A 22,378-nucleotide genomic window follows, 5' to 3' on the forward strand; every position below is an offset into this window, starting at 1 on the left:
AAACATTTATCTGCAGTCTAGATGTGATCTTCAAGGAATGTTGCTTTGCTAGTACATGGGTTACAAAGTTAATCTTTCTTTTTTCTTTTTTTTTTTTTTTTAATAAAGCATCAGTTAAGTCTGTTCTTTTATTGAGAGGGTCACTTAGACCTTCTCCATTCTTGTTTTTAAAAAGGCCGTTAGAGGCAGATGTTTTGCTCCTGATTTCTTACATACTGATTACTTTTCAGAAATTAAATTATATGTTTAAAGATCAGAAATCTCATAGGTTTTTTTTTAATGTAGATTAGATGATCAAGCTGCCACTGGGAATGTGGGTCACAAATGCATGTGTGGCATGTAGCTGTGGACTCTGTCGTCAGAGAGCTTTGAGGAGGCCAAAAGTATGCCTAGATTTAGGATAGGTAAAGCCAAATTTATGGAAGATGAGTCCGTCAGAACATCCTTTGAGGATGGTCTGTTTTAATGTCAAACATGGGGGCCTGAGTTGGCAGGTGCAGAGTGTGTCGAAGGCAGGATCACACCACACTTGCACCTTTCCTGTCATCTCCTCCCTGGCATCTGCTGATGGCCAGAGACAGAGTAAGAGGCGAATTGAACCTTTTATTTGAACTAGTATGGCTCATAATCTTATTTTTATGAGCCAGTAGAGTATTTTAAGGGCAGGTTACGATCACTTACTGTGGCTTGCTGCATAATGCAGCAAGCGATTCCTGTGCTTTGGCACATGCTGCAGTGAGCAGTCCTTGGCATCTCCAAGTCACCAAGGCTTGGTTTAAAAGGCCCAGGTGGCAGACACTTTAGTACTTCCCTCAATAATCAGGATTAGGTGAACTTGTTACAAGTTTTGATTTTTCTTCCTTTCAGAAAATATGTCTGTTTTTTCTATATAAAACCTACTCTGTCTTCCTCCCATAACTTTTTGACTGCTGATTTGAAAGGTAAAGGAGAGAATAAGCGAATTTGAGGGTTGCACATACAGCTGTCTTTTTGACGGGAAAAAAGAAATTCCTTTTTTACCTCTGTGCAAACCTTAGTTTATTAGTTCTTGTATAACATACAAGATGGGTAATCTGCAGAATGCCATTAGAGAAAAATAAATAGGATTTCAACTTAAAGCTTGGGAAGGAAGTGTCACGAGGAGTTAGCAGTGGCCTGTTGGGCTAAAAGTTCTTGAGGCGTGAACAACTGCCTTTCACAGGCAGGGGATAGGTGCAGAACAATCAGGGAAATACAAGTCCCATCTTGGAATGACATGAGCTTGGCCAAAAGCCGACAGAAGTTCCTGTTCAGGGCTTCAGAGGGGTGAACTTTCTCAATTATTTGGGTTTTTTTAAGCCTGATTTTTAGAGCACTGAGCCATTGGCAGGATATTCACGTGTGTGGTGTTTGTGTGCTCTAAGTAGTGATTCATCCTGAAGGGAATGAAGGTGAAGTTGCACTCTTGAGCCTGGAAGTATGTTTGATTTCACTGAAACTGAAAGGAACTGAAATACTTTTAATTCAACAATTTGTAAAGAACAGTACATTACAAGCTCTAAAACATCAGCCCAAGGGAAAAAGCAAATATTGCTATTGGCAGAGAAAGAATATTTCAGGATGCTGAGTTTGAAGCAATTTTACTCTAAAACTGACTAAATAAGAAGTGACAGGCTAAATTTTAATTTTTTCTCTGGGCACTAGGCTGAGGCCACTCAGTGCCTGGGAAATGGAAACAAGGGCTTTGAGCTTCCTATTCTACGTGAGGCCAGTACAGAGAGATAGCCTGCGTCGGGAGCCTGTGACAGACGGTGTGCCTGAGACAGCATAATCTGGATTAGCTGGAGTTTCCCGGAGAACTGATGTGTAACATGGTGCCGGTGCAGCTGGAGGGTGATGGACGTGCGGCTCCCCAGGAGGGGCAGGGCTTCAAGGATGTCGGTCCTACAGCACCAGTCACCTGCTTGCGGGGGATCACCACGGTTAAAGACAAGAATATTTAACTGCAGCATGCCTCTGCCTCTGGCCCAGCAGCATGGTGAAGCAGGTTGGCTTTGGAGGGCTCCTATCCACCGGTGTCCCCGCTCTGGTGTAGCTCAGCAGGCAGTCTTCTCCTGGCTCCCAGCCCCTCCATCGCTTCAGTCATGGCTGAGCCTTTGGGCAGTTCAAGGTGCCTTGGGAGAGCTCTGAAAGAGTGAAAATTAAACATTGATGTTGCTTTTCCACTGAAAATTTAAACTTCTAATATTTCTTCTGTTTGATGTGGTTGCATTGTGTTTTGGAGTCTCCCACAGAGCAGCAGTCCGATCTGCAGATAGTTTCGTATTTCAGAGGTGGGTTTGTTTGGCTATTTAAATTTTCATTACTTAATTTTAAAAAATTGTCACATCCACAAAAGTAAAAAAGTCCAAGAATTGTAAAGCAGCTCCCTCCTTGAGTGAATCTAGCCAGTTGCTGAATGCAGATCTCAAGTGACCCGAGACTGCATGTTACACTAGGGCATGGACACATCAGGAGAAGCATGGGGTAACAATTTTTGAAGTCTTTTTTTTTCTTCTTCCCTTCCCCCCCACCTTCCTCCCCCTAGGTATAAGTTATTTTCAGCAATGTCTTATTTGGTTTCTAGTGAGCTTGAATGGTTGTTAGCTTATCATCAGTTGTCTGGGAAATTTCTGCGGAATGTCTGTGTTTCAGGGCTGACTAGTACTGATGCCCATTCCAGAACATTAAGCAGTTATTTAATGAAGACCTTTTTTATGATGGACATTACTTTAGTGGGTCTGCTACTAGGTCCTTTTTATTATTTCCTGTTTTACGTAGTAAGAACCATGGGAAGCATCTCACAACTAAGTTACAAAACTCTGAAAAATTGGGTTTATAATGAAAATTGCAGCCAACCTGTAAGTCTGCTGGTAGTAAATGCAGTGGTAATGCTGGGGGGTGGTGGGGGCAGGAATTAATTTAATGCTTTTAAAAAGAATAAATGAATATTTGAAGGAGCACCTTTTCCTGTAAAATGGAAGTATAAAAATCTTATATTGCTCTGTGATTATTGCACTGTTATTGTATACCTAAGTATACCATAAAGTCAGATTTTTAATATCTTAACGTGGACTATCGACGGAATCAGTGGGGCTGCAGGGAGGTAATAGCGAGTATCGTAGAATCATAGAATCTAATAGAATTAAGTCCCAGCTGCCTGGCTTCTAGCAAATGTGAGACCCATCCACAAGAAGGGCCAGCAGGATGATCTGGGGAACTACAGGCCTGTCAGTCTGACCTCGGTGCCTGGGAAGGTCATGGAAGAGATCATCCTGAGTGCCATTATGCAGAACATGAAGGACAACCAGGTGATCAGGCCCAGCCAGCACGAGTTCATGAGAGGAAGGTCCTGCTTGACAAACCTGGTCTCCTTCTGTGACAAAGTGACCTGCCTGGTGGATGAGGGAAAGGCTGTGGATGTTGTTTACCTGGACTTTAGTAAGGCCTTTGATATGGTTCCCCACAGTATCCTCCTGGAGAAACTGGCTGCCCATGGCTTGGATGGGAGGACTCTCTGCTGGGTTAAAAACTGTCTGGAGGGCCAGTCCCAGAGAGTGGTGGTGAATGGAGTTAAATCCAGTCAGTGGCCGGTCACGAGTGGTGTCCCCCAGGGCTTGGTACTGGGGCCGGTTGTCTTTAACATCTTTATCAACGATCTGGACGAGGGGATCGAGTGCACCCTCAGTAAATTTGCAGACAACACCAAGTTGGGTGGGAGTGTCGACCTGCTGGAGGGTAGAAAGGCTTTGCAGAGGGATCTGGACAGGCTGGATGGATGGGCCGAGGCCAATGGGATGAGGTTCAACAAGGCCAAGTGCCAGGTCCTGCCCTTGGGTCACACCAACCCCCTGCAGCGCTCCAGGCTTGTGGCAGAGTGGCTGGAGCTGCCTGGCAGAAAAGGACCTGGGGGTGTTGGTCGACTGTGGGCTGAAGATGAGCCAGCAGTGTGCCCAGGTGGCCAGGAAGGCCACCAGCATCCTGGCCTGTGTCAGGAACAGTGTGGCGAGTAGGAGTCAGGAGGTGATGGTCTCCCTTGTACTGGGCACTGGTGAGGCCCCACCTCGAGGGCTGTGTCCAGTTTTGGGCCCCTTCCCACAAAAAAGACACTGAGGGGCTGGAGTGTGTCCAGAGAAGGGCAACAAAGCTGGTGAGGGGTCTGGAGAACAAGCCTTGTGAGGAGAGGCTGAGGGAGCTGGGGGTGTTCAGCCTGGAGAAAAGGAGGCTGAGGGGAGACCTTCTCGCTCTCTCCAACTCCCTGAAAGGAGGGTGCAGCCAGGGGGGGTTGGTCTCTTCTCCCAAGTCCCAGGCCATAGGACAAGAGGAAATGGCCTCAAGTTGCGCCAGGGGAGGTTCAGATTGGATATTAGGAAAAATGTTTCCACGGAAGGGGTTATTGCCCATTGGACTGGGCTGCCCAGGGCAGTGGTTGAGGCACCATCCCTATGGTTTAGTGATGGTTTTTGTAGTGTTAGGTTGATGATTGGACTAGATGATCTGAAAGGTCCCTTCCAACCTAGGCAATTCTATGATTCTGTGAAAGAAGAAAAAAAAATTGAAGTGGTAAATCAGTCATTAAACAACCTCCTCTGTATTTAGTAGTGAACGCTTGTAAGCCTGCATACGTGGCATCTTTCACGTGATCTTCTTGTGATCAGCACTAACAATGAGATAAATGGTTCATGTTCCCACTCCCCAGCACAGCTGGTGTACTTTTTTTTTTTCTTCAGGCGAGGGCTAAAAAATCAGGCTTTGAGTGCCGCAGGTGAGAAATGTACTCATACAAAACTTCGTGTAAAGATTTTAGTGGCCTTATCTGTTGCTCTTACGGTGCTACTTGATTAGGGCAAACATATTGCTGCACTAAAAATAAGACAAGGGCTTTATAATACTTGTTAGGTTTTAATGGTATTAAACCAAAAGTGTCTGCCTAAGCTTTCACACTTTCTAGTAAGGCAGAATTTTTAAAATCACAGTATTCCCCTCTGCCAAAAGCACATCAAAATGCAACTCAACTCCATGGCAATATTATATAACGTAAATAATGTCCTTAGCATTTAAGGCTATTTAGCAATAAAGAAATAACAGTCTTTATGGCACAGAAAGAGAGAGAAATGGCTTTTGCATCTTTAAAATGCATACAACTAATATCCTTTACATGTGAACTTTAATTTCAGAGAGAGAACTTGCACACTTTCTATTAGAGGTGATAAGGAAAGTGTTTCATTTTAACAATTTAATGCCAGTGCTGTCGTAGTCTTTCGTTATTCTGGACTCATGGACTGCTTTTGCAGAATACAGCTTTAAAATACAGGTCAACATTAAAGGATTTTGAAATAAGGCGAAAATGCTCTTATTTCTCTTTTGAGTGGGTCCTTTATTTTGGTATCTATAAGAGAAATATTCTCTTCTCCAAATCCTTTCTCCTCTGGAGGAATCAGCAGGGACATTGTGTCTTATTTGAAAGTTAAGAGGCTGAAAAGCTTTAGAGGAGGCATTGTAATCTGCTATAAAATGTGTGCAGGACAGAGGCATAGATTGGGAGTTGTTGGTAGCTCTCCAACACGTAGGAGAGAGAAGGATGAGAAGATTACTCACAAAGTGTTAATACTGCAGCAATGAGGAAATTTATATATATATATATAAAAAAATATCCCAATCTTTGTGTTTACACCAGATTAGCTAGCACAGAGGCAAGCACCTCTTCTTTCATTGTTGCTTTGAGATACATGATCTCCTGTTCTTTTGACTCTTCCAAAGATCACACATGGAAGATGTTATAATTACAAATACAAAGCCTGTCTCTAAAATTATGTTAGTTGCAAAGCAGTGTCTCACCTCATTAAAAAATCAGGGCTGTTAGCTTTCTATTTGTACAGAAACAGTATTGATCAGACTCAGAAAAACATGGTAACTTGGGGAAAAGATGGGGAAGCAGGCTTGCAATGAATCCCATCTCGCATTTTTCCCAAATTGCCAGGTCAGCGTTCATAACCGACTAGCTTAACTCTTACAGTTAGTACAGTGAGATAGGTGACTTCCTGCTTTTCATACCTTGTCACTCAGTCTGAACGTTAGGAACTGGGTCTGCTTGGCTTCCAAGAAGATGACAAGTTTAGCATTTTGGGCCAGTGGAGCTGAGTCTGCTTGGTAAATGTACTAAGGTAGTTGGTAGGGATCTTGAAAGCCCTAAAGCAATGTATTTGAGGACTTACAGTGCTGTGAGTCCACCAGCAGTGATGCTGCTATGAGACTGTTTTGTGAACAGTGTGGAGTGCACTGTGTTCCCTGGGCAGAAGAGCATCCTTCCTGGCCAATACCTCCTGCTAAGCCCTTTCCAACCCAGCTGTGCACACTTAAGTTTTATCTGTCATAATGATTGTGACGCCGTGCTATTGACTGAAACCTTACCCTGCCAGCACCTTTAGAAACTCAGTGGACAAAAGCGAATCAAATTCAGCAAGCAGAAGACATAGTGTTTGTTCCCTTCTGACACAGTTTCCATGAGAGCAAATGGTTCCTGCCCACAAAGAAGGCACATTTCCAAGATGCCGAAGAATTGCGGGTTTGGGAGAAAAATTTGCCCTCCTTCACAGACAGCCAAGCCCTGGTCACTGGGTCAGGAATTGGTCAGGACTTGGACAGGCATCCTAACAGATTTCTTGGTGACAGCATTATTGGAATTCAGAAACCCTGGACTTCACAGACAGACGTAGACCTGCTTCCCCTTGCTCGTGCTCTGTCTCCAGCCACTTGTGCTTCATCAGACGTCAGTTGTCTGTGCACAGTGCCTAAGGACATTTTCCAGAAAAAAAAAAAAAAGGATTTTTGCCCTTGTCACATGCTAGTGATATTTGTGGAATGGTGAATATTAGAACCAATCAGCCTCCTGAGAACCATGGTTAGGCTTGGGATATTACTGTGCAGATAGATTCATAGATTGGTCCAGGCCGGAAGGGACCTCCAAAGGTCATCTAGTCCGACCTCCCCGCAGTCAGCAGGGACACCCCCAACTAGACCAGGTTGCCCAGGGCCTCGTCAAGCTTCACCTTGAATATCTCAAGGGAAGGGGCCTCAACCACCTCCCTGGGCAACCTGTTCCAGTGTTCCACCACCCTCATGGTAAAGAATTTTTTCCTAATATCCAATCTAAATCTCCCCTTCTCCAGCTTAAAACCATTGCCCCTCGTCCTGTCACTGCAGGCCTTTGTAAACAGACCCTCCCCAGCCTTCCTGTAGGCCCCCCTCAGGTACTGGAAGGCCGCTATGAGGTCTCCCCGGCGCCTCCTCTTCTCCAAGCTGAACAACCCCAGCTCCCTCAGTCTGTCCTCATAGGAGAGGTGCTCCAGCCCCCTGATCATTTTGGTGGCCCTCCTCTGGACCCGCTCCATCAGGTCCATGTCCTTTCTATATTGAGGGCTCCAGACCTGCACACAGTGCTCCAGGTGAGGTCTCACCAGAGCAGAGCAAAGTGGCAGAATCACCTCTCTGGATCTGCTGGCAACACTTCTTTTGATGCAGCCCAGGATGTGATTGGCCTTTTGGGCTGCGAGAGCACATTGCCTGCTCATGTCCATCTTCTCGTCCATCAGCACCCCCAAGTCCCTTTCCTCAGGGCTGCTTTCTAATACCTCATCCCCCAGTCTGTATTTATACTGAGGATTGTTTCTTCCCAGGTGCAGAATCCTGCACTTGCTTTTGTTGAACCTCATGAGGTTCATCTGGGCCCACCTCTCCAGCCTGTCCAGGTCCCCCTGAATGACATCCCGTCCCTCCGGTGTATCGACAACACCACACAGCTTGGTGTCATCTGCAAACTTGCTGATGGTGCTCTCAATCCCTCTGTCTATGTCTTTGATAAAAATGTTAAACAGTACTGGTCCCAGGACGGACCCTTGAGGGACACCACTAGTCACTGCTCTCCATCTGGACTTAAAGCCATTGAGTACCACCCTCTGGGTGTGACCATTCAGCCAATTCCTTATCCACCGAACCGTCCACCCATCAAATCCGTATCCCTCCAATTTGGCAAGTAGAATGTTGTGAGGAACTGTGTCAAAGGCCTTACAGAAGTCCAGATAGATTACATCCATAGGTCGCCCCTTGTCTACTGACCTAGTCACTTTATCATAGAAGGCCACTAGGTTAGTCAGGCAGGACTTGCCCCTAGTAAAGCCATGTTGGCTGTCCTGAATCATCCCCCTGTCCTCCATGTGCCCAAGCATGGCATCCAGAAGGATCTGTTCCATGATCTTCCCAGGCACAGAGGTGAGGCTGACAGGTCGGTAGTTCCCAGGGTCCTCCTTTCTTCCCTTTTTAAAAATGGGTGTGATGTTTCCTTTCTTCCAGTCTGCAGGGACTTCACCTGACTGCCATGACTTTTCAAATATCATGGAAAGTGGTTTTGCAACTTCATCAGCCAGTTCCTTCAGGACTCTGGGATGGATTTCATCAGGTCCCATGGACTTGTATGTCTTTAGATTCCTTAGGTGATCACGTACCAGATAGTGAAGGGCTAATTTTCTTACGTTATCTGTAAACATCTCTCCTGCTTCTAATTGCTGACACAGCATACAGAAAAAATGTTCTTCTGTTTCATTATGTGTTTTTTCTTCAGTTGTCTTCAGTAGAGCAACTAATGTAACTTTAAGAGTTCACAGTTTGAATACAATACGCTTCATTGATTTTTATTTTTAATTTCCCGCTGCTGGGGTTTGCTACTGAAAACTTTGCAGTGGTGACAGAGAAGTGGACTATATCATGATGTTCTGTTTTATGTGAAGTGGATATTCCTTTTTAGCAGTATATTGAAACTGAAAAAATCCAGAGCTGTCCTGGAAGCGTTTAGCTGAAACCCCAGGGTCAGCATGTTTGTTTGTTATTGAGTATCTCCTGAGGTTCAGCGCCGAGTAAGAACTACATCGCTAGTCTCTCAATAGGTGAAATTTTATTTGCTTATGAAATGGTGTGTGTTAAACAAAAATTGTGGATCGTCGCTTGCTTTGCACTATATAAAGAAAAGTCCAGAGTCCCTAAAGGAAAATTTAAAGGTTACAGCAGGACTTTTGTTTTATTTCTGTTTTCACTCCAGGTTTAAAACACAGAATTAAATCATCTGAATGTCTTCAAGTCTGGAGATGCTGAGAGTCCAACAATCCTGATAGTAACATCATTTCATTAGGAGTTCATATATTGACACTGAACGCTCACCTTAGCTTTTTCTTTTCTAAAATGTTGGTGTTAAGAATCATCTCTTCACTTAATTAGGTAACAATCTCCCTAGGGCTTCTAGGTCCAAGACCCTGATTTTTGTAATTAGTACCTAGGTGAAGTTATTTCTCAGCTTATACTAAATACCCTTTTATATGAAATGCTTTCGTGTCCTGTAAAAATATCTTGGTTCCTGCAATGGAGGGGCAGTAAATTAATTATAAATAAACTACTGTGGCAATGTGCAGAGGAACAAATGGACTCAAACAGGGAAGCAAACACACAGAATTAGTTCAATGTTCCCTGTCTCAGGCTTATTTCTCCTTCATGGAGGCTTTTGGGGAAGTCAGCTTTAATTTGTAGGTGGAACATTAGGATCCCCCTCTCCAGTGACACCCTTGGTGGGAAACGTACAGGTCTGCTGTGGGTTACCCTGTGATTGTGTTGCCTGGGAATGGAGTGCAGGTTCTCTCCCCCTACTACTGAACTAACAGGTGGAGCAGGAGCCCATTGCCACGTGGAAAAGAAGAAAGAATTTCACAGTATCTCATGCCTTTATAGAAGTATATGAACCCTGGGGACAAATCCATTAGGATGAATTACTGATGTCAGCGATGATTACAGTTGGAAGAAAGAAATCAAAGTGCAGTTGTGACTCCTTCCCCCAAAAAAGTTTGTCTGCCTACTGTTCTTTGCTTGTTCTGCTTTGAAGTCATCTAATTAGGCTTCATATACTATGTTGCTTTCCCCAAATAATAGCAGTGATGTATTTTTATGATTTTTTTTTTATTGTGGTGCATTAATGGGCTAATGTTCTTACATTATCTGTGAATCCATGTAAATAAAGAGTATTTTTAAAACGTTCCTGTGCTGTTCCGAAGCTTGTTTATATTTTTCAAAAGGCTGTAGTGTTGGCATTATAATGTAAAAGGGGAGAGCACCTCTTCTGACGGTAGCAAAACCAAATGGGCAGGTGTCCCTGCCCATGGCAGGGGGGTTGGAACTTGATGATCTTTAAGGTCCCTTCCAACTCTAACCATTCTATGATTCTATGAAATAAAACTTTGAGTAATATGAAGCAGATATTTGCTCATGAATTACCTTTTTTTTTTTTGCCTCAGTGTACTGGACACTTGCAAAGTACAAACAGTGAAGAAGTATTCAGAAATTAAGTTGTTTATGCTCTGAGTCCTAAAATAACCTTTTTTACATAAAAGCATGTTGAACTCTTTAGGTTTATTTGTTGTAGAATCATTCCAAATATGTTGGTTATTTTTCTGTTTTAGGCTTCTAAGGACCCAGTCTCTGGATTGGTACTATAATAATGTCAAAAGCCGCTTTAAGTGTTTTGGAAGTGCCAAAGTCCTGAAGAACTTGTACAAGAAGCATAAACTGGAGAGCGGAGTTTGTCCTGATGCAATAGGTAAGAACAGCTGTGTTGATTCCTTATTAGCTTATCTACTTTAATACACAAGCTGAGACAATGGAAATTATGATATTATTTCAAAAAATATTTTTAAGGCTCTTTTCAGTGGAGAGAGAAAAGAAGAGGTGAACTATCTAGAGAGCTATTTAAGAATTCAAAGAATTTTTAATCTTAATTATGCCACTGATACAGAAGAACTGATATCTTCAGTCTGTAAATTGCAGTTTCTATCCTAGCCCATGTTCCAAGAATTTATCACAGTTCTGAGTAGTCAATGAATAACAAAATAATTTTGCATTCAACATTTGGTGTGAGAGCACATTTCCATGGTGTTTGAAGCAAGATTTGGTTAACGTGGGATATGTTCAGTATCCAAGTTGGCCAAAACTTAGATTGTCCTCACTTAGAGATTTGCATGCCTAAAGTTCTGAAACTGGCCAGGTCTTATTTTTTATTGATGTTTGTAAATTGTTAAAAGATGCTGATTAAGCATGGGCATGTCCCTTTTAAATGAAGAGACACAATTCTCCCTTAACTATGGTGTTACAATGCACCACCCCATAAGAAGAGTAACTGGAGATATAAAATGAGTTAGAAGTGGCGTTTGGTGTCATGATGGTAACTAGGAAATTCATTTTTCTAGAGAAGATTCCATAACAGTTGAGAACAAATATGTATAAAGACAAGAAAATTCATGTCTGTGAGGGGAGAAGTGGGACAATAGACTTAAAAACTGTGGGAATGGATTCTTCAGAACTTTAATATGATGTGTTGCTGCCTTTACTTATGTAGTAGTCTCACTCATTTTGTCCTTGAATGGAAGTGTGAACCCTGCAATAATGAGTTTCAGTGGCATCTGCACTCTCTGTGAGACCTTTCTAAGGAAGGTCTTTAAGTCTAAATGTCATTGCTAACTTTCTTCTACTCTCCATGTGACTGTTAGGTAAATTTTTTGTTCCCTTTAAAGATAAATACTATTATACGTGTCTGGGTTTTGGCTTATTTATACAGAATTGCCCTTTAAAATGTAGAATCTATTTCAACCCCAAATGTCATATTACAGGCAAACTCCCTGTACTTAACTTCTACCATCTAAGTTTTATACCTAGTAGCTTCTTCCTCTCTCTCTCTTTTACTGTACAAATAGTTTACTCCATCCAAAACGAATGAGAGGTCTTTCATATAAAAAAAAAAATATTTTATACAAAAGCTGCTGCAATCATGGTTTATACAAAAGGTAGGAGGAATTTTCTGGTTATTCCTCTTTGCGTGTGGTGCCACTGTATCTTGAGTGAATATTCTAATCTAATAATGCCTCTGCTGTTAATGGGTACGTCTTATGCTAATGTGCGGTACTGTCTTTTTTGAGCAGAAGGAAGTTTTTTTGAAGGAAGCTTTGAAAATGAAGGAAGCATTTGTGGCAGTGACTCTACATTCTACCGACAGACAGAAGGTATGCTGCTAAAAACTCGTTTGGTTAAACATGGTCCTTACACTTTGAATTACTGGACAAATAGCCTAGAGTGCTGGTAAGTCTTGTTCACAGATTCAGCAGTCTTTTAGCTGCAACATTTAGCAAGATACTAAGTCCTTTCTGTACCATGCTGGGAAATTATTACAGCTAACACATGCTTATTCTAGTGTGATTTTCTTAACATTCAGTTTTTGTTACTTCTCTCCCATTTCCTTTCCTATGCTCATATGTGATGATCCCTTTCTTAAGTTCTGTTGGTGTTCATAGGAAGGTTACAAATTTTCTTCTTATGATTTCCTCTTAACTATTTCGCTGGATTCTAAAATAAGCAATATAAAAACGGTGGTTTATTGCATTTAATATTTACATTTAAGATGTAACATAGCGATTGAGATAATTTTTAAATTTCTCTCTCTTAAGGTGTTTATTTATGCATAATTATGGATTGAGGAAATTAACTTTGTCATGAACAACCTGAGATTTAAATATATGTCCAGAATATGAGTCTGAATTTTGGAGCTCATTATGCAAAATGTACATATATAAAGAACATGGTGTTTTTTCTTATTCTTCTCCTAGGACACAGCATGATGGATACCCTTGCTGTGGCCTTGCGTGTTGCAGAAGAAGCAGTGGAAGAAGCTATTTCTAAGGCAGAGACCTACAGTGACAGCCTGGTAACATTTAAAAAAAAAGTTTTAATTTAAATAGAACAATTATGCTTCTTTTAATTTGGGTAATGGTACAAAAACAAGTAGATACAGAAGAAAACATAAAGAAGTAGTGACTATCTCATGCCATACCTAAAGAGTTGAACTTGTATCCAGGATGCATGTTACATTTCAGAAGGTGACATGCAATGTAAGTACCGGTAATTTCTTCCCACAGTGCCAATAGGGCATATTCCTCATTTCCTGATCTGTATCATTTCTGTGGAAAGGCTGGTTTTATGTGATTTTAGAAACTACAGATATCCATTTTTATGCAGGACAAGCAGAACGAGGCTTGTTACTTGCAGGAACATAAGGAGGACCTCATAGAAGAGCTGGCCACAACCATCGTACAGAAGGTATGGCTTGCATTTTTTCCTTAGCCAAAACACAATCCTTTAATCTGGTTAGCTTTGCCGGCAGCAAAAAATGATAACACTAATGCAGAAAGCAGAGTAAATGACAACTTTCAGCTTCAACTACCACAGTATAGGCTTAGTCAGCTACGTCTGACAGAGAGATCCATTTATAAATAAGCTTAATCCAGTGCCTAAACTGATGACCTGCACCCTCAGAACTGAGATCTACCACTCCCTCAGGTCTGTGATATCTTTGCTTGGAAGAGGAGGCCCCTGCTTGATGGAATTTTACATCTGTAATTCACTTCCCAAAAGGCACAAAGTTTTCCAATGTAAGGAAGTGTGGCTCTTGACCAACCAACTCTTACTGAATCCTGCATCTGCAATACATACAAAGAAAGCATCAATCATTGAAACAGAATTCTGTTAATGATGCTGTGAGAGAGACACCCAAAAAAATCGCAGAACCCTCTGTGAGACTGATTTATGTCGCTTTCTCCATAAAGCTTGTTCTTCTCCCTGCAAAGCTCACAGTTGGCACTGACACAGCACTGAAACGAGGGCTAGTGGGAACAAATACCCCTTGAGTTTCTCTGGACAGTCTGAAGCAAGGCAAGATGAGCTGAACTGAATGATGCTGAGCTCCCGTGATCAGTAAAGTAACCACTCTGCTAAGTTAGTCTCCCTCCATGTGAACTAAGCTAATTGCCACATCTGTGTACGTGATGCACCATTCAACAATGTATGGATCACACACCAGAAGAGGAACATGTTGTTTATAAGGCTATCAAGAAAAGCCAGAAGAGCAGAAGCTCAATGGAAAATGATCTGCCTTCTTTTTTAATAGGGATGTTAGAAGATTAATTCTGCTTATCAAGCCTTTGATAGTCCAGAGCCTATCTCAGCCAGGCTTGAATTGCTACCACTTTTGTCAAAAGCTGCCTAACAAGATCTTTTATGCCATAGAATAATATTCTGTAGATATTTTACATTAGAGTCAGAAAAGTTGTGGAAATGAAGTGCAGCAGGATACAATCTCTCAGTGTAGGGAGACGGGTAGTCTATCTGATTTTTTCTCTCTCTTAAGACGATGTAGATTTTCAAAAACAAAAATAGTGCCTAAACATGGAATACTTCTTTGTTTTCAGTAGAAATGTGTCTAGATGCCATGGGAGCCTTTGAAATTCTCCTCATAACTAGTATTTTATGTTTCTTTACAAACATTCTTGTCTGAGAAAAGACTTGACAGATGCTGCTAATGTTTAAAGTGTTACTGTAGGAACAGGTTTCCATGTTTATTTAATTCGCCTCTGATGTTCCTGCAGGCATCAATTATGATTTATCATTTTTTGTCTCAATGCTTATGCAATTGCAAGATGAGAAGAAATGCATGCAGGTTGTCAGAATCAGCCTTGTATGAACTGGAGCAAAAGCAAAGGGAAACTCAAATGTTCTTCCTAGTCAGTTTGCCTTGAGACAGGATTAATGTAGGTTTTTTTAGTACGGTTCAGAGAGTATTTTCCAAGCACCGTTTTTTAATCCCCTCCCATCCCCTGCCCCCCTACCTTACAGATTATAAAGAAGCAGAAAAGCAAAACCGAGCAGGCCGAGGCTGACTTTGAATGGCCACCATCCAGGAGCAGTGGCCTGGCGTCTGTTGCTGTCTCAGATCAGAGTATGCTGACTTTTCCAGGGAGCCGCAGGGGATCCTACACGTTATGGGTGAGTGACTTAGCACAGCTATTGATGTTTTTCGCTGCACAAAACTGGAAGATTGAAATCATGGAGAAGTGTACTTACGACCTGGAATGGTACGTAGAGACTTGCAGAGAACAAGCATTAAGCCTGTGTCTGGACAGACTGTTGCTCAGTTGCATGCTTTCCTAGTGCATTGTGGGTCACAGAAGTACATCACAGACATTGTGTTGTATTGGTGGTGCGTTAGGGAGGACTGTTTGCGATATGAGCAATCTCGCTGCTTGATTTGCATGCTAACAGGACTCAACGCCTCAGTGTTTAGTCCTTAAAACACTTTCTATGCTCACTTAGCTTTTATATGGATTTTTGCTGAATGTTGTATTTTCTTTTGTACAGTGTTAGATTTCTGTAATGGTTTTTTTTTTCCTTAGCTATCTTAAAGAAAACAGCCACCACCACAAACAAAAAAGTAAATCCAACTGTAGAGCACCATTTATGTCTTACGCTAAATGATATTTCTTCCTTCTTTCACTTATTTCTCAGCACAATGTCTTTAGCTGCTGCTATACAGCTGAAGAAAATCTGACAAGCTGCATTAGTAACATTTTTAGAAGAGCAGCAAGTGAAAAGAAGTGAAAATAAGCTATAGGCTTGGATAGGCTGTTTCACAATCTGTGAGGGAGGATAGTGACATGAGTTCCAGTGCATTTTGATACAGTGGTTTAAACTGCTGCTCCCAAGTGTCCTGCTACTGTGCCAGTAACCACCTCTCCCCACTGAGCAGAACCGTCAGAATTGAACGTGTGCCTTAGTTCCAGCTAAGTTTGCGAGCTTGCACTGCCAGTGAAAATAGATTCGTGCCAGAATATAAGACTGTGGGTCTTGCAGAGGTGCAGACTAACATTCTCGTCGCCTACCTACTTCCAAATTGAAGGAGTAATGCCTTTAAGCTGCTGCTGTTAACCAAGCGATCACGAGTCAGAGTGAGCACGGTTAAGCGCTTTGCGCTGTAGCTCCTAGGCGGCTTGCTTGTGGAACATAAGAACCAGAAGAGGGAAAGTTAATTTTGTGTCTGACTCAACTGACTTTTTCTGGAGTTTAAGGACAGGACCTAGGGGAACATGCTGTTCAAATCCTCAGTTATTACACCAGAAGCCTGTTGTTCTTCTGCATTTGGAGAGTTAAGCTTGAACTCAACACATTTTGAAATTCTGTTCTGAAGTAACAAGTTTGAGTCCCAAATTTTCACTAGAGGGAGACTCATTGGTTTGAGAAATAGTAGAAATGTCATGCTAAGGTGAGAAAAAAACCCAGTGAATGGCTTCAAAAGTTCTGCAGCCATCAGTCAGTATTAGAGATTCAGATGAGTACAGTGCTGTATAAGGACTTTCTAGCTCTTTACAGGGTCTTTCACCACATTTGTCACCGTTTGGTCCAATTGTCTTCCCACAGTGTGATAAGAAACCTGAATGAATTTGACCATCTGCTCGGAGTTCTCACCCCTCCCATAAGTTCAGTTTCTGCCTTTTGCTATGCTAGGGTTGTTTTACTGTTTTCTTTTGTCCTTTGAAGTGCACATGTGTTTATTTTTGTTTTGCTTTGAATAGAAGATAATTTTCTTAGTATAACTAGACACCCTTGGAAAGGTAGCATAACTTCAGTTGCTCCTGTAGCTAATATAATTGCAGTTACATTAGCCTATTAGGCTAGCAGAAATAAAGTCATGGAAGCTCTAACAAAGGGTCTACTGAAAAGTGTACTGAAAAGCAATTTGTGCAGAGCAAACGTAGAGCAGTTACAACCTGCTTGATTCTCATCAACAGCAGTGGAACAACCCAATTTTCTTTTCCTGAGCTTACTTTCCATTCAACTTTGCTTTCATTCAGCTACAAATCGTAAGCATGCATCTGTCAGCAGATTTGGAGGACTAAACTGCATCAGTTTCTCCTCTGTATATGATTTGAGAAAGTTACCTTTCTGCCAGAAGAATTGCAGTATTTTTTTCTTTCCAAAACAAAACCTAACTTCTACAGAAGCTGTCAGAGAGGCCCTAATAGCCATATGCCCTTTCCAGGCAAAACTCCTTAACTCCGTCCCAGGTAGATTTTGGAACTCCTGAGTCTAGGCTTTTAACAGCAAATCTTCATGGGCTCCATTGCAATAAGTGAAGTTTTCCTATTTCATAACTGATGGCATTATGTTGACGAAAAAACCCAAACTCCTGATTTGTGTATACATCCTACCATTGAGCTGTGTGTGTTGGCTTAGTTTCAGCAGAGATCTGCCTGTAGCGATAAAACCCCTTTCTTAGTAGTACATGCCACAGCTAACAACGGGGCTCTTGCAACGGATTTATTAAGGCAGATGTTCCTAAAGTAACCAAGGTTTTTGTAGACACACTATGTGGCCACAACAACCCCAAGGGAAGCACAAAAAAGCGTGCTTTTTTTTTCTAGCAGAGCTACCCAAGTTGATTATTACTGGGTTAGAGTTATATATGCGAACCTGTTTCCCAATAAGGATTATTTAAGTAGATCTGGTTCTGTTTAAGGCTTTCTTTGTTACCTGGCAAAAAAATTAGTACTTGAAGCAAGCAGAAGCAGGACATGGTAAATAAAAGGGAAGAAGAAATATGATTAACAGAAAGATAGACATGCAGAGGAAAGGGAGGTAAGGATGGCAAATCTTAAGGCAGTTAGGATTTCATAATTTAAAACTGGAAATTTATCTTAGGGCATATATTTTTATTTCTCTTCTGTGTATCACAGAATCACAGAATATTTTTGGTTGGATGGGACCTTTGAGATCATCGAGTCCAACAAAAAAAAAAAAAAAAAAAAAAAAAAAACCAACCAAACAAAACCACCAAAAAATCCCAGAACACCAAACACCAAAACCAAACCAAAACAAACACCCACAAACAGACACAACCCAACAATCTCGGGCACTAGAGCATGCCCTGAAGTGCCACATCTACGCGGTTCTTAAATACCTCCAGGGGTGGTGACTCCACCACCTCCCTGGGCAGGCTGTTCCAGTACCTGACCACTCTCTCAGTAAAGTAATTCTTCCTAATATCTAATCTAAACCTCCCCTGCCGCAACTTCAGACCATTTCCTCTGGTCCTGGTAGAAGGAATATGTGCAGAAGGTAATACGTGTGGTTTCACTAGCACAATAAAGCTAGTAACATTCAGTTACTTCGGGCAGTTGCATGCTATAACACTGGCCTTTAGAAACCCATGTTTATTACTGCATTGCATTTTATTAGCAAGGTCACTTGCTTACAGTGTGAGGGGAAGCTGTAATAATTCCAGATACAACTGTGTGGTTATATCTGCCAAGCAATTTTTCTTTAAAATGCAGTTATTTGTGTGTAGCTTATCCGTATCAGCCAGAAGCTTCCAGTGGGCTCTGAAAGCCCTGAATCACTTGAGATGTGTAAGCTGGGGACAGCACAGTGCCAAGAGTCCAAGTGCATGAGACCTGCTTGATTGGAGCAAAATCTATTGATCTTCATATTAAGGAACACGCACACACACGTGGTATCTCCCTGAAATATATTGTTGTTTAACTGCAGTACTATGGTGTGGTAGTACTATAGATACTGTCTTTTCCTTTTTTCTCTTAGATTTATTTGAGATCCTTTTCCTTTGCTAAAATAGTGATACAAGGCTGAATATTTTATTTCCCCATCTCTTTTTATGAGATGGATGGCACCATCTGTTTCTCATTACCAATAAGCAAAGGCTGTACAACGTTGGGGTAGGAGGAGCTTAGAGCAAGGGGCGGATGCTTCTCTGCTCTCTCAGTCCATTTTCCCCTTCATAAATCACTGCCAGTGAGAGCAAACGACCAGTTGGCATATTGTATCCTGTTTAAACATTGATGGAGTTCAGGCGTCCTGGTGTGTTCTAAGTGCTCTAAGTGCTGTATTAGTGGTCTTTATTTTACAGCTAAAAGATTGCATATATAAACAGAAGCTCATCCATAATTTATAGTATATAAAACAGCTAGGGATATAGGGAAAATGAGGATTTCATTAAATACACATTATGATGCACCTCAGGGGAAGCAGAAATTTACTGATTAGGCTAACGATACGGTCCATAGTGTACTGACAGATGCTTACTTTTTTCTTTTTTTTTTTTTTTTTTTTTTTTTCCCCTCTTTGATTTGTTTTAAAGAGAAGGAAGGTTCTACAAGACTGAGCTCCAAAGCTGCTTTGAAAGTCTCTGAGGGTTTTGCAAGTGCTCTATACCTTTGAAGGTTTGTCCCAAACAAATATTTGAAGAAAACCTTTTTGAGGAGGAATCCCGTTTAGCAGTCATGCAACACGGTGGGAGAGCTGCTTCAAATAAGGGAGGCATAACACTGTAGGAAGTTGATACCAGCTGACATCAGTTCTTTCCTGGCAAAAACTCTGTATCAAAAACATCCTATTTATGTCTAATTAATAAGTATGTCACATCATATGGAAGATAGAACATTTAGCTTTTATACGTGAGCTGGGATTAGAAGGTTGCGCAGGGTGTATTGCTGGGACCTACTTCCGATGAAGCAGGCATGCGTTTATCCAAAAGCCCGTCAGCTGGATCCTGATGGGTTATATATTGTCTTGTTTCCTTCCAGAAGAAGCCAACTGCAGCACTCTCTTGTCTGCACAGAATGAGAAAGAACAGTACACTTTGAGATGGAAAAGCACTTGGTACTTTAGAAAATAATGGGTCTTTCTTCAATTAATATTTATTATGAGAAGATGCAACTTTCTCTAAGTACTTTCCAGGTTAGAAATCTTACTGTCATCTGCTGATTTTGCAGGTGTAACACTGTAGTCTCACTGCACAAGTGGTCTCGATTTCAGATCAAGATAGCCCTGTCCATAGCAATCGGGCTGATTTCCCTCCTTCCACTGCAGCAGAAGGATAGGATACAACTGCTTTTGCAATTCCGTCTCAGCAATTAGTACCACTTTTTAAGGCTTTGGGTGGCTAAAAAATCAGTGCAAGGCTAAACACGACAACTGTATCGTTTTAAAGTTGTTTGTATAGTTTGAGTTTGAGATATGTCTCTAGCAGAAGATTACTGATTCTTGGTTTCATGCACTTGACAAACATCCAAAAAGACAGTTTTGGATGCTAGACATATGATCAAGCCCATGCAGGCCTAAATTCAGCTGGATTACACTTACTGCCAGCAAACTAAGATAGGTTTTAAGGCAGGAAAGGGAGTCGGAGAAAGGACATAGAAGGATAGTCATTCTGTAATGTTATTTTCCAAATAATTTAGATCATATGTTGTTTTTCAGTTTTATCTTAATTATGTTATCCTAATACGCTGCTGGATATCACAAATCTTTAAGGTCTAACTTAAAACCTGTGATGTTCGGAGCTAGGCTGCCTGACAAATCTTACTTTATTTTTAGATTAAATCAGGGTGTATATTGTCACAGCGAGAAGCAAATAAACACAGAACACTTCAGGCTTCCTCTGTCAAGTGGGTGTTTGAGTAGGAGATGCAGTGATTCGCTCTGATGGGCGAGTGCACTGCTGAGCACAACTTTGTAGACAAGGGTCAGAATGGGACAGGAAAGGTTGCATGGCGTACTGAGTAACCTAGAAATTAATGAAAACAGAGTAATCGTGCAGTGAAGAGTCTTCTCTTGAAAAAAAAAGGTGAGTTTATGTGGGAGGCTGCAATTAGACTTGAGATGAAGATGCCAGCTCACCTCCTTCCCCTACTCCTTTATGCACTTGCACTCTCCCAGTGGAGTACACTGGTAGGAACTTAGAATCGTGTTGCCTTACACTAGAAGAGGGATCTGGCCTTTGCAGTTGCTCAGCTTTCTCATCTGTAAGTAATACAGTAATACGGTCATCACAGGATACTAACTGAGCTCTCAGTATCTTCAGATGAAAGGTGTTACACAACTGGGAAGCGTCTGCACTGTTTGGTTTTTTAAAGAGATGTAATAGAATATTCCAAGTTTGGGAGGAGGGAAAAAGAATGGGCCGTGGGGGAACATATGAGAAATAGTAACAGCTAGATGAACAAGGGTACCTGTAAAGGCACTGTTTAGGTTACATTAGTTGCATTAGTACATCTGACCTCTAGTCCTGTCAAAGCATGTAACAATTGATTTACCACAACCTTCTATAGACTTCTTCACATAAATCCATTACATTGATTGAACTGTGCTATTTTATGCTCCTAGGACTTTTCCTAAATTGTTAGCCCCATAAGTACAATAAAAGGATGTTTATACTCATGTTCTGGAACCAATATTTAAATCTCCCTTATAACTAGCTTACAAATCTCTTGCAAATCCCTTGCAGCCAAAGCATTTTCACGTGGGGCCTGCTTACTATTTGGGGAGGGGGGCGAAAGTCCTTCAAACGCTATGGATTATACTTCTGTGTGGTGATATGTAGAGCTACTTGCATGCTCTGCAGCAATGGGTTTGTTGGCAAATAACCTCCTGCCTCTCTCCCTTGCAACCCATCTCTGGATCCTCAAGGTCAACTAATTCAAATTGAACCAGAATAACTGCACACCCAAATGTGGCTCTACATATTACTACACAGCTGTGTGATTCACACTGCTGATTGACCTATTCCTGATCAACTGACCCTTATCTTTGCACTCCTTTTAAAGGAACAATACTTTTAAGGGGATTGGGTGCCTGAAAGACCAGTAGAAGGATGGCAAACCCACCTAAAGTGCAGCCAGGATGTCTGTGTTAGTAGTGAACAACAAGCCAGCTTGAGCAGATCCTGGAAGGAAGGATGCTCTAAGACTTTTGCAGCAGAGGGAGCAGTCATCTTTGCTTTCTCCCAGTCTGTTATTGAAGGATTTGCCCTGATGGCTGGGGTATCCTAACGAGGGTTTAGGTCAGGGCATGAAGAAGGGAGGGTTTTTTTCAATTGAGTATGAAAATCTCCCATTCATCTGCCTGTTCTTGCCCTTTTTCAGAAGCCATAGGGTTGTTAGCAGATACTTTGCCACATACAAGATTAACTAAGGAACAGATGCTTGAAAACCTTGGTATTTCACTCCCACTGCTGAATGTCTGGACTGCATACATTTGAGCAGAGTGAAAATCACTTCCAGGGATAAATAGGCTGTGGCAGAGTGGTGCCGTTTGCAAGCTTATACTGTCTCCTTCCTGGTGTGGGAGTTTCCTTACCAAAGGATGCATTAGCTGTTGATGCTTAGGGATTGCTACTGTATTTGCTCAGGTAGGTGGGACCTGCTGGTTCTGTCTGCTCAATGATTGTATTCATAGAGCAATGATGAGGAGCGGGCGAGGTTTTTTTGCTGCACCGCTAGCAGCAGTAGTTGTAGAACATGCAGGCGAGGAGAGGGGTCGAATAAGTTTGCATTTAAGTCATCTGTGTTTGTGCTGTCAAGTCTAGGCTGCTTCCCTGAATAAATAAGGTAATCTTCAAAGCCCAAATTAACAGCTGCCCCACAGGTCAGAGCTT

General features: G+C 41.7%; 1 protein-coding gene across 2 annotated transcripts in view; it reads left to right on the top strand.

Moving 5' to 3' along the window:
• The window catches only part of MYRIP (myosin VIIA and Rab interacting protein), a 210,886-nt gene that overhangs the window by 148,519 nt on the left and 39,989 nt on the right, over positions 1-22,378 (top strand). For both annotated transcript variants that reach the window (XM_074150377.1, XM_074150378.1), the window contains exons 3-7: positions 10,515-10,651; positions 12,027-12,107; positions 12,708-12,805; positions 13,117-13,197; positions 14,770-14,919. In XM_074150377.1, coding sequence (XP_074006478.1) covers positions 10,515-10,651; positions 12,027-12,107; positions 12,708-12,805; positions 13,117-13,197; positions 14,770-14,919 — 547 coding nt within the window. The remainder of the gene's footprint in view (positions 1-10,514; positions 10,652-12,026; positions 12,108-12,707; positions 12,806-13,116; positions 13,198-14,769; positions 14,920-22,378) is intronic.

The sequence above is a fragment of the Numenius arquata genome, chromosome 7 (genome assembly GCF_964106895.1).
Source record: "Numenius arquata chromosome 7, bNumArq3.hap1.1, whole genome shotgun sequence".
NCBI lineage: Eukaryota > Metazoa > Chordata > Aves > Charadriiformes > Scolopacidae > Numenius > Numenius arquata.